The 15,770-nt window shown below is 39.8% G+C and overlaps 1 protein-coding gene and 1 long non-coding RNA gene across 4 annotated transcripts in view; one reads left to right on the plus strand and one right to left on the minus strand.

The window, feature by feature from the left end:
- The window catches only part of CRPPA (CDP-L-ribitol pyrophosphorylase A), a 114,267-nt gene extending 99,289 nt beyond the window's left edge, over window positions 1-14,978 (minus strand). Inside the window, exons 1-3 of one of the 2 annotated variants that reach the window (XM_051610874.1) lie at window positions 14,209-14,269; window positions 13,324-13,475; window positions 7,638-7,917 (exon numbers count right to left, since the gene is read on the minus strand). In XM_051610874.1, the coding sequence (XP_051466834.1) occupies window positions 7,638-7,917; window positions 13,324-13,475; window positions 14,209-14,220 (444 nt within the window). In that variant the 5' untranslated portion in view covers window positions 14,221-14,269. Of the gene's footprint in view, window positions 1-7,637; window positions 7,918-13,323; window positions 13,476-14,208; window positions 14,270-14,736 lie in introns of those variants that run through there. The other variant, XM_051610873.1, reaches the window with a different exon arrangement.
- Window positions 14,979-15,385: 407 nt separating this feature from the next.
- The window catches only part of LOC127381032 (uncharacterized), a 44,463-nt gene continuing 44,078 nt past the window's right edge, over window positions 15,386-15,770 (plus strand). For both annotated transcript variants that reach the window (XR_007888636.1, XR_007888637.1), the window contains exon 1: window positions 15,386-15,572. This is a non-coding gene — a long non-coding RNA (uncharacterized LOC127381032). The remainder of the gene's footprint in view (window positions 15,573-15,770) is intronic.

Genomic DNA, 15,770 nt, shown 5'->3' on the forward strand with positions numbered 1-15,770 from the left:
AGACTCGTAGGGCATTACGGGCACACGGTCTTTGATTATCATTAGTGAAATACTAACATTTCTTCTACGTAAGCAGTAGCACCAACCAGTGCAGTTCCAGCTATCTTGACATATTTATACTGGCAGCTTTTAATTGCCCAGGGACAGCGCTGGTTGGAATGTTAAACAAGTCTGGTGTATCATGGATATTAAACCTAATCATCAGCCAGACAAAAAGAAGGTTAATTAGAACAGATGTAAGGAGTTTTGAACACTGTGAAGAAAGGCTTGTATGCTAAGCCTTACCTAATTTCCTTAAAGTCTGTTTACCCAGCTGGCTAGGAGTCAAACTCACTAAAATTGGGCACATATTAATCTTAAACCAACACCAGGAAGGAAGAAGTTATAATTGTGTTTATTCCCAGCTGCAAAAGAGGGGATGTTTAATCAGAAATTTAATATACACTTTGATCCAATGTTAATGAGCTGACACTGTGTTGTAGATTGAACTGACTTCAAAGACGCAGGATGCCTTAAACAAATGTAATGTATATTTATTACACTGTTTAAGAAAAATAAAACACTTCTTCTAATGAGGTCACCTTTATCACAACATACTATCTGAGTAACTGAGGATAGTACATTTACAACAAGACATGTCAGAGCCCAAATTAGATAGAGCAAACTAAGGAAGATGACCAGTAATAGAAACTGTTGATCAAAAATTAAGACTGCTCATGTTCTTTTTTACTTTACATAATTTCTATTATTTTGTATTCAAAGTTTTTACCTCTAAGTGTCAGTAAATATTTTTCTCTGACAACATGCTAAATTCTAAATGTTATTCTGTAGAAAAAGCAAGATTTCTCAAAAAAGCCCTCAAAAAGATTCCCCTTCAAAAGACAGAACAATAGGAATACACAACTGAATATTCACAAATTATGAGGTGGAGGAAGGAAGCAGAAGTAGTTATATCACAGGCTGCAGTTTGTCAACACACAGCACTGAAACCAAGCTCAAAAACATACTGAAAGTGGAAGAGGAGCAAAACTAAGACCTTGCATATGTACTAAGAAATAGCAGAGTGGTACAGCAAACAACAACAGTACAACTAATTTAGGTGGACATTTTATTTCATATTAAAATTATGTAATTAAAAAGCACATTGAAAATAAGTCTTAAAAATATGAATTACTGCTATTAATCAGACACATTCTTTTTAATACAATAAAGAATAAAATTACAGAAGTCTGCAGGATTAAACAAACATATACATTTTTAATCAAGTAATAAAAATTAAATAGCATTTATTCTAATACCTTCCTTACTGGTGCATTCCTTGTGAGGAATCCAAGAAAGGTTGAAGAATTCCATGTTTTCTATAAATACAATAGCATTGTATATTCAATAAAATACATTTAATCATATTATTAGCCAAGTAAGTCCTTATTACCTCAGTCAACACATTCAGCTATTTTTCATCACAGTTCAGTAACTGGTAATGTTTAACATGCTCTCATTTATTAAGGTTTTGTTTTCTTTTTGATATATTTTCTTCTAAAGATCTTCAAAGTTTGCATGAAGTCTACCAAAGATCCATATTATGGATATGATCCAGACCACATGTAGCATACCCCACCTAAAGAGCAGCACAAGCTGGTATCATGCTTCAAGCCTCTATTATGATATATTTAATCTTTTCAGTTGTCAGCAATAATTGTATATTATACACAATTACAATGGATTCTACTAATACGTACAATTCAGTCTAAACAATTTAAACATTCCAGAGCAAATCACGTGGCCAGTATTCTACTGTCATTTTCAATTTTTTAAGAAATATTTTTAAGTATACTTACACCTTTAATTTTTTGCATTTATTCACTGTAAGGTGACAATAAGATGAGCTACCCACACTTTCTTGCTCTAAGTAGTGCTATACTGCAAATCTAGATGGCAAAAATCAAACAAAATATTTGCTATAAAAATTAATGACTCACAAAACAAATAATTTTTGTCTCTAAAATTAACAAGACTATTTATTTTACTTTGACTGCTTAGTCTTATCTTGCATTAACAAGTAACAAAACACTTTGTACAGTCAGCAAGGTATCTTTCCTACCCTAATTACTGATTTACATTGCAAAAAGCTATGGGTAAGACTGCAGTGTGCCACAAAGGACTTTGCATATTAGAGTAAGTCAGTATAAATAAAGAGTTAACGTTTGCATTCAGTGGAGTACAAACCTTGAAGCTACTGCCATGGCAGTTACAATTACAGTTCAGAAGTTATATTTTACCTCCAGAAAGTCTACAATCATTACAAAATGAACAATATCATAATGTGACAGCTACTGATCCACTGCAAATCATTAAACACATGATTTGCATCATATTATGAAGAAAGAAAAAAAATCTTGAGGTATTGTAGGAACACTCTTGCACAATTTAATCAACCAAATGCAAAACTGCAATGTTTAATTAATAACTCTTTCTCCCACACACAATCCTGAGCAACCAAAACCACAGGTACCGTACTTTGTGGTCATGAAGTTCCCTAGAGTAACTCTACATCTGCTTATAAAACATCTTTGCCTTCTCAACTAGTTCAGCTGCTTCTCTCGGAACTGCTCATGTCCTCTCCTTGCAGGAAACCTTGCACCTAAGCTTTTTTTTCTACAGCCCAATAGATTCAAAATTTCAAGTGACCTCTTTGTACGAGCTTCACAGAAGACCTTCTCTTTTACCAACGGTCTGGTCTTGTAAAACAGGTAATTTTACCTTACCATGAAAGTTTGGCTCAAATAGTGACTAATATCTGTATGTATGAATTCTTGTGAATTCTCTCCTACATGCTCCGATACTCCTCAAGGCAGTTTTAGTTCTATCTGTACCACAACCCACATACCTTCTTGGAAACAGGAGGATAAGAACAGAACCAGTCCAGCAAACTACTACAGCATAAGAAAACGGCCAAGTTGGCTTTCAGAAGCTTCACCTAACCTGCAAGGCTGGCATTGTCCCTGCCACACAGATCACAAACTCAGCCAAAATGCAGCTGGGGCATTTGTGCATGAAAACTCAAGATTTCTTTTCAGTGTAGTATTTGGTGAAAAAGGGAAAAAACTCAGGAGGTATGAATGCCTCATCCTTAGCCAGAGACCTATGGCTAAAAATTCCTTCTAGATCTTGCAATGCAGAAGCGGCTGGAATGATCCAAGACCTTTATTCAGCTCCTCACACATGGTGGACAAGCTGAGATTTCCATTATTTTAAGGGACTAGTCTTTACTACTTTGATACGCTGTAGGAAGGAGAAATCCAAGTGACTAAATAGACACATCTTTGCTAAAAGCACTGGAACAGGTTGCTCAGGGAGGCTGTGAATGTCCTCTGCCTGGAAGTGTTCAAGGACAGGTTGGATGGAGCTTTGAACAATCTGGTTTTGTAGGAGGCGTCTCTGCCTGCATAGCAGGGGGGTGGAACTAGACGATCTTTAAGGTTCCTTCCAACCAAACCATTCTATGATCTAAATGACTTAAACTGAGACTGGGAAATGATAGAATTGTTTCTCCCCCTACCAGTGCTTTCCTACTTCCAAGCACTAACTACATCTTGTTAGGACAAAGACTTCAAATATTAAATAACAATACATTAGTTCTCCATTCAACAAAGAAAACAACTAACAACTTGGCTGAGGTTATAACTTTCTATGGGACCAATAATGCCATAAGCTATGGAAACATCAGTATGTTTCCAATAGTTATTCATTATTACAGAATTGAAAAAGGCATAATGCATTGTATAACTGTTTTCCATACAGCAGCAAAACCACACTTGATTTCTTCACACATTCAGAAACGTTTCAGGGCTACTGAACAGCTTATTCACAATTATTGTAGCTCTTCAAATGCTTTTCTCTTCTAAAATTGCTATATAACATCCTCACAATTAATTAATATGTATTTTTTATGTAAGTCAAAGTCTCCTAAAATACAGAACTCATACCACCAGTGGAATAAAGATCACATCAAGATGGTAGTATGCCATAAGTTTTTCACTCTGCTTTTCCACAAGTGTCTGACATGACAGCAGAAGCCCCCCAGAGTACAAGGCATACAATGAAAGCAGAGCCTCCGAGAACACAGCACATGATGACTTCAGATGATGCATTGTATAAATATGAATCAAAAATAGTCTGTTACTGATGTAGCCTTTACAGGTGGCTAGAATCAGTCTTTGATTATAACAAATACAAGAAAGTCTGCAGGTCAAATATTCTATATATGGCCAAAACAGAGGCAATAATAAGAAAATATAAAAGGATAATTGCTTCTAAGAGAAAACGAATAAAAAACTGCTCCAGCATGGCCACCCCTATTCAAGTACACCACCCCAGATCAGCCTATTTATCTACCCAAGTCCTCCTTCAGCATCAGTGGAGAAAAAGAGGTGTGTTTTAGTTTGCCACTCATCATACTTCACCAATGCAACTCAAAAATCATACACAAGGCATTTTATTTTGCAGTCTAACTGGATGAAAGAACAGCATGCGTATGGATACGTGATTTCTGCTCCAGTCTTCTGATACAGTAAGACTAGTAACCACAGCACTGAGTACAAATAAACTCAAGAGATAGGAACAGGCTGAGTATAATACATAGTGTTTTCTGTCTGGAGGTATTATTTTGATTGATTATGTATGTGAATAAGAGTCCACAACACTGAGTAGCACTGTCCATCTGTATTGGCATGTATGCTTTGTTCAGATCATCGCTAAAGCTGGAAATAAAAGTAACCATGTTAGGCAGCTTCCAGAAACTAGCTTTTAAGAACACTGTTTTGATTCAGTCCTTTCAAAGAAATAAGCTAGCAGCACTGACAAGTTCCCCCCCCCCTCGCCCCCACACACACACCTTCCTGATTTTCCTTCTTGTAAGCAATTCTTTTTTTGGTTATGTTTTTTAAAATGCAATGTTGGCAATGAGATATTGCCAGAGGCTTTGGACTGACACCTTCTGAAGCTTCCACTTTTCCCAACTTTTACTAGCAATAAAGAATTTGTTTCTAGAAACATGTAATTTTAATTATAAAATTACCTCAAAACAAATGGAATTTAATTGGTTACAAAGTAATATTTTACATAATTATGTGATTGTTTGGGGGATTTAAAGCATAATTTATTAGTTCTGGATAAGGCGCACATTTTGATTCCTACAGGCAAATAACAAACTGATTAGTAAGTGTAATAAAACAATTTATTTGTCTGACAATTGGCAACTAGAAATCCAGTAACTTACTTGATCAATTGCCATTTTAAAGAACATTAAAGCTTCTCATAATTATCCTATCTATATGGTATGTAGATGAACAATACACCATTACCTCTATTACAGTAGTGATTTAATAGATGTTTCTGCCAGGTTTTGTACTTTTCCACATAATGCAAAAGGAAGTAATTACTCTTTGTACTGAAAGTTTGCAGAATTTACTCCTTTTTAAATATGCAAAGAATTTGACTACAGGAAGAATTGAAGATGAAAGCTTTTTTTTTTTTTTTTTTTCTTATATTCAAAATAATGTATGTCATTTTCAAGAAAGTGTCTTAGCTCTCCAGTGATTTATTCTTCAGAATTCTGCAGTTGTCAAGTGAAGATAGACACCTCTCCCTGGCAGGAAACTTTTCCAACTTATTACATAAAGTGAAGTCTTCTCATGTTCCTTAATTAATTTACTTTGGCAGGTAACTTCAACAGCTAACAGCTTTTAGAGTCCAGTTCTCTGATGATCTAGCCTCACTGAATTCAGTGGATCTATGCCAACACAGGAAGCCACCACAGAGCAAATAAATACCATGCACATTTCAAGACAGACATTATACAATGGAAAAGACCAGGACAAATGTGTAAGATGACCTTCTTAATATCAAATGATACTTCTGTGATCAAGGTAAGGAAAAATTTACCAGTCACAAGTTCAGATGAACTAGGGTATACTGCCTTGAGAAGGCCAATGGAGACTGTCTTTGTTCCCTGCTGTTTTAATGAAAATGTCATACATTCAATTAAAAAGAAAACCAGGGAAAAAAATATTAGATTAAAATCACAAAAGTTTCAAGAAAAAGTGAACAAGTTATAAAACTAAACATGACGACAAATAAGACATGGTATATCATAACATGGAGAGACACGTAAACACAAACATTCAGAAAACAGTTACTCTCATTTCAACTTAACATCAGTACAATTAACCCTGTTCTACTACTCTCAAAGAATCTCATTCAAAACAGATTTACAAAGCAGATCTAGTTTAAATTCTTTGGCAGAGAATCAATTGTGGAAAGCCATTTTGTGCTCTACGAGAAAGGTCAAAAACCTTGTTAAACTTCTAACAGAATTTCAGTTGTAATGGCTAGAAACTTACATTCTGTACCACTTAGAACTACAGAACAGAGTTTCTATTTCATTGCCATTTCTCATTAAGCCAATCTACAAAAGTAAAGGCCTACTAGCAAGAAGCTAAATATACCTATGTTCCTAACAGTGTTCTGTGAGACCTTACATAGTTTAATTTTCATAATAAATATGTTAACAAGTTGTACATTTCCATTCTGTACTATGAGCTTTCAAAAAAAAATGCAAAGGAGCACTAAGGATATATTACAATCCATTCTTTGGACTCTTTATTCCACTGTCAAAGTCATGAAATATCTGTTAATCAGCTCATCTTTTACCTCATTTCCTGAAAAAGACAAACAGTGATAGGTTTTCCTAGGTTTCTAATACTCAAACAACCCGCTGTCACTAACAACTTCTACCTCAAATCACCTCCTATCTTAGCATTCTACTGTTTTATGAATGGAGAACTGAAGTACAAGGCAAAAATAGCAAATTGTACAAACAAGCCGGTGCACAAGTCATGATTACTTACGTCTCCGTCTTAGCCAGTTTATCCACCAGTCCTTGTTGCTAGCGCATGCCATTACTAACTCTACCATTCTACTTGCACAATACAACTTCTACCAATTCTTCACCTTCACATATCACTTTATCAAAAATCTTTCTGGTTCTTGTGAATATTCCCAGTCTTCAGATGCAGTGATGACCAGGAGGACCTCCAAACTGACTGGAGGCTTCCTGCTTCCCCTTTTTCCCAACAGTTCATAATGCTTACAGATTCTAGAAAACATTAGCATTAGTATAGAGATAGTTCTCTTGCCACTTTGTCAGGATTTGCATATAATTCAGAGATGAAAACAAAAAATTGGTGAGTCAAGCAATGCAGTACTATCTTTGGCTATTATTAGTAATCACTAACTGATCTACTCTATCACTGGGTGAGAATTCTGCATGGAAAAAAGGTAAACTATCATTTATGCAATCTACATTTCAACTAACACACTTCCAATTAATTCAATCTCTTACTGATAGTTTCTATGGCAATAATTATTCCCTATAGCACGTAACACCTGTGGCATTTAAAAATGTCTCTCTCTCCCATCTGACCTCTGCATAACAGGGATTCTGAAACTTTCCAACAAAAAAATCAACATAACACATTAATAAAATTGCTAGAAAAAAAATCCTTATTTGTCAAACATGATTTTACACTGCACAGTATAAAGAACATTGCAGAGTTGCATTGCTGTACAGTACATACCCCATGTTCTTTAGCAGCCATAACCACTTTTGAAAGGATATCTTCTTCAACAAATGGCCTCACAGCATCATGGATAATCACTACTTCTGGTTTCTGGAGCAGGCAGTTGAAAAATTGATCCTCTGCAAACACTTTCAGTCCATTGAAAATTGACCGGTGACGAGTTATTCCACCTTTTACTATCATAACTCTTTTGTGGCCGTATTTTTCAATGATAGACTGCATTGTTTCAGTATTTTCAGGAGAGACCACCACAATTATGTTGGATATCCAACCTATCCTAGAAGAAACAGTACAAAACCAGAGAAAGCAGACATGAATGGCAAAATGAAATTACAGACGTCTCCATGAATCAGACATTAATATCAAAAGAAATTCAAGATGGCTAAATAAAGCATCTCTCAATATACTCAAGCCTATGTTTTTATGTGTGTATCAGCACTCCACCACCAAAAGGAGAGCAACATGAGAGGATCTCAACCAGTACACCAATGTCAACCAAAATAACTGGAATTCTGGGAAAGGACTTGCTTTGGACCTGTAAGCAACCAGTTTGCAGAGGTGAAAAAAGCCGGACAAAGCAAACCAGCACTTTCTGATAACCATTCAAAACACTTCCCACTCCTACCTTCAAATTCTAAACCAATCACCTACAGTCTGTTATTTTAGCCTTCTCTAAAGTCAGTCTGCAATAAATGGGTAAATCCTGGCACCTGGAATACTCCATGTTCTCCTGCGCAGTACACTTCATACAAGTGAGTAAGAAGATCAATAAAAACTCTGAAACAAAGATCACTATCTAGACAGGCATGAGAAGTAATTGACAGATTGCTAATGAATCAAAGCTGTGACACTAATATTGACAGGAAACATACTAGGTGTTTGCAAATAATTTTATATAGACATTCAAAGGTTTCCGCTCTAGAAATTAGCAATATGTAAAAACATAGCTACACTATGTAAAACTATCATAATATGAAAGCATATCTTTGGAGCACTTGAAGCTTCTACTGTTGGTATCAGCCCAGCTCTTGTTCGGGCAGAATGACTAACAATCCACGAGATGAAAACCAGTAATAAAGTTAGGCTGACATCATACTTGTGTCAAAGGACCTAGGAGTACAAATTACAGTCATATGTGGCTTACTGTACTTCAAAATAACAGATATATCATAATTCAAATCCAGCTATTAGTGTATCTTACTTCCTACATGATATCTAGAGACCATAATAAAAGGATTCAAAATGGTTTTGTTTCCGTTCTGTCTCTCCACAGATGACTGGAGGAATTTTTAGCATGATAGACAAGAAACTCCTCAGATAAGAAATGATTACAAAAACTATTTACTGTAGCAAAATTACTCATGCGTAGCCTACACATCCAACTAGGGAGGGAGACAAGTATGGTATGGTATGTTCTATCAATAAGTAAGGCAATGGAAATTATATTTGCAGACACAAGAGGGACTAAGGTACTAATACCTCCAGTTAGAAAAATAAGAGTAAGAAATTTACAGTTCAGAAATACACAGGTTCAACCTATTGGTGTCTGCAATAACACACGAGAAGGCATTGCCTAGGAACTATCCTTACTCCAGAAGCAAAGTCCTGTCACACAAATCACTCCCCAGAACTATGTGAAACAACAAAGCATCTTCCACCTTCTGTAGGAGTTTTTTTGTAATTAATAGAACTCCATGGAAAATTATGTTAATGAATTTTAAAATAACTATTAAAAGTAAAATAAATGGAAGCACTATTAGATTCCTCAAAAAAAACAAGTCTGTTCTTAAGTTTATTTTACTATTAACAAAGGCAGAAAATACAGCCAAACCAACACATCCTCAGGATTTTTTTAAGTATCAAAGCTGTTCAAATGTACAGTCTGAAGTCATATGGTTTCAAGTTTCAAGTTGTCACTCACCACAGGTTCATCAAAAGGTTTTCAAATCTCTCAAATGAGTCCTAGCATAGTTTTACATTTAGCCACAAACCTTAGCATCTCTGCATGACTTCAACTAAGAACTAGGGCAAACTAACTGGATTAATCTCAGTTCTTCTTTTGCGTTGGTCATTTAAATAATGCAAAATTCAAGAGCTGTTTCACTCTAAACAAGAGTAAGAACCCTGCACTTAGTATTCGCAGAAAGACTATAGCCTTGCATAGTTCCCGAAAACAGTGGACACTGCACATTCACTAGTGACTGAGTAAGAATACTGACATTTCCCATTCTGGAGTCAAATGAAAGAGATTACGAAGCAGCTGGGTAATACACAGCATCTTCTGAGAAGAAGGGACGAGAAGTACTGACCAGCCTATGATAAATCTCTGCACAGGGTTGGGGGGTGTAATGGCTCAAGGCCTCCAGTGGTACAATACACCAAAAAGTGACAGGATGCGGACACAGCTCCACCCTGTGTCTGGATAAACACATTTATAAACTGGAGTATGTCCTCCTTAATGTCATTCTGGACTAATGTTCTATCATTAGAACTGGGATTTAGAGATGTAACCTATTCCTAGAAGAGTATAAAGATTGATTAGGCACAAGAACAGCGCAGGCTTTGAAGCCTAACATTTCCTATCAAAACTGATTTATAAAACTCATGCAAACTCAGTACTCATACTCAATTCAGTAAAGTATGCTACAAATTCTCACTAATGAGAACTGTGCATCACACAGGTGCTTACTCTTTTAAAGACCTGCTTATCAAAATGTTGCAAAGTGCTTTAATAAAGTAGAAGGATAACAGTACACACTCAATCTGGCAGTAAACATTTTTTTTTTCCTTTCTCAATTTGTCACATCTTCAGAAAGATTTCACACTAAAATAATAAGAAGTACATGGCCTGCTCAAAACCACTTAAAAAACTGTAAACACTGCTTCCATTTTATGACTGTAATTTTAGATCAAGCTTTAGAAAGAATCAGCAGAAGGCATGAAAAATATCAGAATGCTGTACACCAATATGTTTTAACAAGCACTAAACACAGAACTCTAGTGCTTTCATACAACATCCGCTGTAGTTCCAAGGAGGAAAATCAGGTCTGATCAAATGAAACAAAAGTAACAATCTTGGTTATAATCACTTTACAACTGCTTTGGGAGGACCTCAATATTAGTAGAAGGGAAACAAGAGGCAGAAAAGGACTGTATGTTTGTGTCTTGCAACCATCCTTCTCATCATCACCTGCAGGCAGACAGATCAGCTGCCTAGTAGAAAATAGTATTGTTTCATTATGTTACAAACAAAAGCAGATACATTTATATTAGCTGAGCATAAACTTAAAGGAGCTTGTCAACTCAGCAACATATTAAACTATTACATGACTTTGAAAGAGAGATTGCAGAAGAAATGAAATAATCCATGAGTTATGCTCTGAGACTGTATCACCTAAATGGCATGCTCAAGTACAAATGTGACTGAGGTTTAATGCTCTGTTAGTTCACTCACATACAAGTCACTGTTGAGCCTTAAATCTGATATAAAGCCTAAATACCTGCACTCAGTTTTTTGCAGCTCCTACCTATTTAACACACAGCCTACTAAAACAAGCAGTCGTATGAGCAAAACAAAGCCAGAACCAGGCAGTCACATCTGAGGTGGCTTTAGTAGTGTAATAGATGATCTTTTAGTGACACAGAAACTCTTCAGGGGTAAAAATCCATTACAAATATAAATATATAAATAAATCCATTATATTGCTTTTGCTGATACTGTTATTCAAGCATCAAATGAGAAAAAGAACTGTCAAGAAAAAAATGTACTTGTAGCATGTAAGCATAACTTCCTTTTGCTCGCTAACAGCTTTGTTATGACTTTATTGATACGTGAAAAAACACATTAACATCTATCTAATTTTTACAGTACAGATATGGAAGCAGGGAGCTTTTAAGCTTGAAGAGTTTCACAGGTACATTAAGGAAGTTTTGAGCATCTCATGTACAGAAGCCAAGCATTTTTTTCCTGAAAGACAATGTTCATTATTAGTCAGGAAAAATAACAAAGATATCTCCATAAAGTTAAAACAATTTGATTGTTTCCTATGATAATTTTTAGGTCATCAGCAATTTCAAGAATCAGGTAATGATAACTGGACAAAAAAACCCTATCACAACAGCTAAACTGTATTTGTGTGACCCATAGAGCCAGTGAACACACATCAGCCAACAGGGAAAAAGACTTGGCAAATAAACTAAACACAACTCTTCCAAAGAGGCAATTATTTAGATGCTTCCCCCAGGTGATGCTTTTCTGGTATCAGGCCACCTGTTTTAAGAGACTACAGCAAACAAAATAAACAAAGCTGTCTGAAACCTTTATGGAAAAAATTTATTTTACCAGTAAACCCACTAACTCTGCTTTCCTCTAACTTGTCACTGTATTTTCAACAACTGCTGAAATATGAGCATAGTAAGAATAGCAGCAGCTTATTTGTCCCACAATTATTTTAAAATCAACCTTTACTTTAGTCTGTTTTCCTCTCTGTAGCTTTAGTAAAATATGTGTGCACGTGTGCACACAGAGCTGAGATTCCTCCCTGTCTCAGAAAGGAATTGGAAAGGTTCTATTCTAAACAAACATACACATTAACTTAATGCAAAAGCCTTACACAGTTAACAAAAGCAGAAATAAATCCAATCAGAAACAGACATGTAACTTCTCTAACACACTTTAATTTTACCCCCAAGGTAGGACCTGACCTTCCTATCAGTGCCACTCTACCGGTGATAAAACCCAACTATTTCTCCTCACCCTATGTGTTCTCACCTCCTCTTCCTAAGGGCATTATCTTTTATTATTATTGGCAGGCCAACATTCTACATGCTGTCATCCTATGCAACAGGATGCACTACTTATTCATTCATGTCTGCGCTTGTCTGACAGTTTTTCCACAATAATATTTAAGATTCTCTCACTACTTTCAGCTGAACAGTGTAAAAAATCTTTTTATCATAAGTCTTAAAAAACACATGTGAAGCAGCTGAAAATTCTTTACTTGCTCATGTATTTCTGTCTATATGTTGCTACACTTTTTCCAGATTAAAGAAATCTCAAAAAATAGCTGCAGTAGCTGAGGTAACAGCTTAAACAGAAGTTACTACAGGCGAATGAGTCAATAATTCAGTCAATTACAACAGGCAAACAACAGACTTCACAAGACAGCATGAAGCTGATCGCTGAAGATCTGCCACTTTTGAGTGATAGATTATGGGACAAACTGCAGCTCCTCAGCATCATGCTTTTGCACGCACATTCGCACAAAGCAAGAACAAGGTACCCCCTTTGCAGTTTCAGAGTCAGAAGATTAACATTAAAGCCACTCAAAGCCTTAACCAGCATCTGTTCCCAACTCTGCGTATACGTACATACCAGCCAACACTCCAGTTCAGTACAGAGATGGCAGAAAGCTCTGCCTGTGACAGCACTGGCACCAGTTACTGCACTCCTGAAGTTAAGCAAAAGCACTAGGTTACTCTCACAATCAACTTGGGATCACATGCCTGGTTGGACTGTACAATTAGAATACAGCCTTCTAATTTTTTGCAGCTTTAGGACGTAAATGTAATACTGTTGCTCAAAGAACTGTTATCTTCACAGAGCCTACTGGGCATAAAAGTGAAAATTTTTTTAATGAATGTTTTATTTTCCTATGATTATAATTTCCTTCCCAAACCTCACTTTGTTCTCTTTTCCAGGTCTCCAATACACTGAGTGAGGATATTATTCTTCTCTGTAGATTCCCACGACATTTTGGCAGAAACTACAGTTATGACAAGCTTTGGATTGGAGGTTTTGCTTACTGATGTGCTTAGCTTTGTGACTGGCTGTTGCTGAAAATTAAAGAAAGAAAACAAATAATATTTCTTTAATAAAGTAACAAGTGACCTGAGGGGAAGTCTCTCTGGGTGGTCATGGAAAAAGAGTCTGAACTTTGATGCTGTACAAGTTTCCATGAGTTAAGAACTTCAGGACATGCTGGCAATTCCATTTCTTTTCACCACCCTTCACTCATTCCCATTTATTCTCTCTAAAATCTAAAGGTTTGGTTTTCTACAAGTTACTGCAAAACATCCAGAGTATCTCTGACTCTCCAATCCTACCAGTGTTTCAAGTGACACTAGATACAAGACTTACATTATGTTAACATTTGACAATAATATATTAACTGTCAGTCACATGCCTAGAACTCGACAGTCTTATGGAAACATCTGACTGCTAAGATACCCCATTACCTAAATTTTTTGCTTCAATGTAAACAAATAGAAGTTACTCATGCAGCCTTATGCTATGTAAGCCATCAGCTTCTAGCCTAGTAACTGCACCTTAAACAAAGCCAAGGCATTTAAGCTTCCAGCTGAGGCAGGGCATTCCTCCATGGACTATAATGGTGAAGCTAACAGTGTATTGCAGACCACTCAGTTCATCCCGCTATCAAGGGTGGATCTTTTTTCTAGGCCTCTGGACACTATTACGACCATCGCCAATGGCTCTGGCACATCTTTTCTCAAGGTCTCAGTACAGCATTGTGACTATCTCCACAGCTGTGGTAGGGTTGTAGCTCACCAATCCAGCCATTGCAGCTACAGAAACTCTCACACTTCGAGGCTGAAGGCCTCAAACAGATCTGCAGCAGCAGCGGAAAGTGGCACATTTTCAAGGCATGAGCAGCACGGGGAACAGAGCAGAGCCACCGGGAACGGACGGCGAGAGAGCCAGGCTGGGACAAGGCAGAGCACGCAGCCCTTGCCCGGTCCCTCTCCCCAGGAGCCTGCCCAGCCCCACCTCGCAGCACCCCTGCTCTGCACCAGGCCGACGTGTACCCAGCCACCCTGTCCCTTGGCACGCATTTTGACTGGGTGGGGAGGGAAGGAGATCCCACCGAAACGCAAAACCAAACCCTCTGAGGGCGGCCGCGCCCGCAGCGCCCGGGGCCTGAGGCAAGGGCGGGGGAAGGGGCTGGCAGAGGTTTTCTGGGGGCTTGGGGCACAGGGCGGGCCAGCGAGAGGCAGCGGCGGGGCCTCCAGCGGCGGGGGCTGCAGGGGAAGACCAGCAAGGCGCGGACGGGGAGCCGAGCGGTGCCGGCCTCGTTACCTCTCCATTGCCTGCACCGTGTAGCTGATGAGCGGCCTCCCTTGCACGGCGCAGAACTGCTTGGGGGTGGCACCACCCAGGCGCTCCCCGCTGCCGCCCGCCGGCAGCACCGCGGCCACCGGCCCGAGGGCGAGCCCGGCCGGGCGGCTCCCGCTGCGGGCCTCCATGGCGCGGGGGCCGCGGCTGCGCTGCTCCCGCCCCGCAGCAACAGCGGCGCGGACGGCGCAACCGCCCGCCCGCCCGCCGCCTTTATTTGCCCGCGACGTCCGCAATCCAAAGAATGCAGGACCCTCCCGCCCGCCCGCCCCCAGCGGGGACCGGGCCCTACTCCGGGCCCCGCGACACACGCCTAAGCCCCGGTAGCTGCGGAAGGAGGGAGGGCGGGCGCCCAGCCTGGGGCACCCGGGCAGGGGGACAGCGGGCACGGGGCAGCACCGGCGGGGCGGCCCGGCCACCGGCCCTTCGAGCGCCCGGCGCGGGGCGGCGCCCACGGCGCATGCGCGGGCTGCCCGGGCGGCTCCCGCTTGCGCCGCGCCCGGGGGGGCGGGGCCGTGCCGGGGGCAGAGCGCGCGGCTGTGGGGCGGGGCGGGGCCGTGCCGGGGGGCGGGGCCTGCTGGGGGGCGGGGCGAGCGCTGTGGTGGCGCGGCCCGTGTCGGGCTGCGCTGGTCGGGGCGGGTTCTCTGTGAGGACCCGCATCCCTGGCGTTCCAGCCGGGGAGGAGGCGGGCCGACCCGCGGCGTGCCTCTTCGTGCCTCTTCGTGCCTCTTCGTGCGAGCTCCGGCCGCGAGAGGATGGCCTCTCCACAGGCCGGCTGGGGAGGCCTGTGAGAGTCTGGTGTATGTCACCCTTAATCCTTGAAGGCGGGGGTTGAAGTGGAAGCAGTCTGTTCACAGGGAGAAGCTGGGGATGTTCTAGCTCAGCGTAAGGTGTTGCTCTGGGCAGCAGCTGACAGAAGATCGCGGGGTGACAGCGCTGTGGGGCGGGGTAGGGAAGAGGGGGCTTGCCAAGCGTGACATCAGGCCACACGCATTTAT

This window comes from Apus apus, chromosome 2 (genome assembly GCF_020740795.1).
Source record: "Apus apus isolate bApuApu2 chromosome 2, bApuApu2.pri.cur, whole genome shotgun sequence".
Classification (NCBI taxonomy): domain Eukaryota; kingdom Metazoa; phylum Chordata; class Aves; order Apodiformes; family Apodidae; genus Apus; species Apus apus.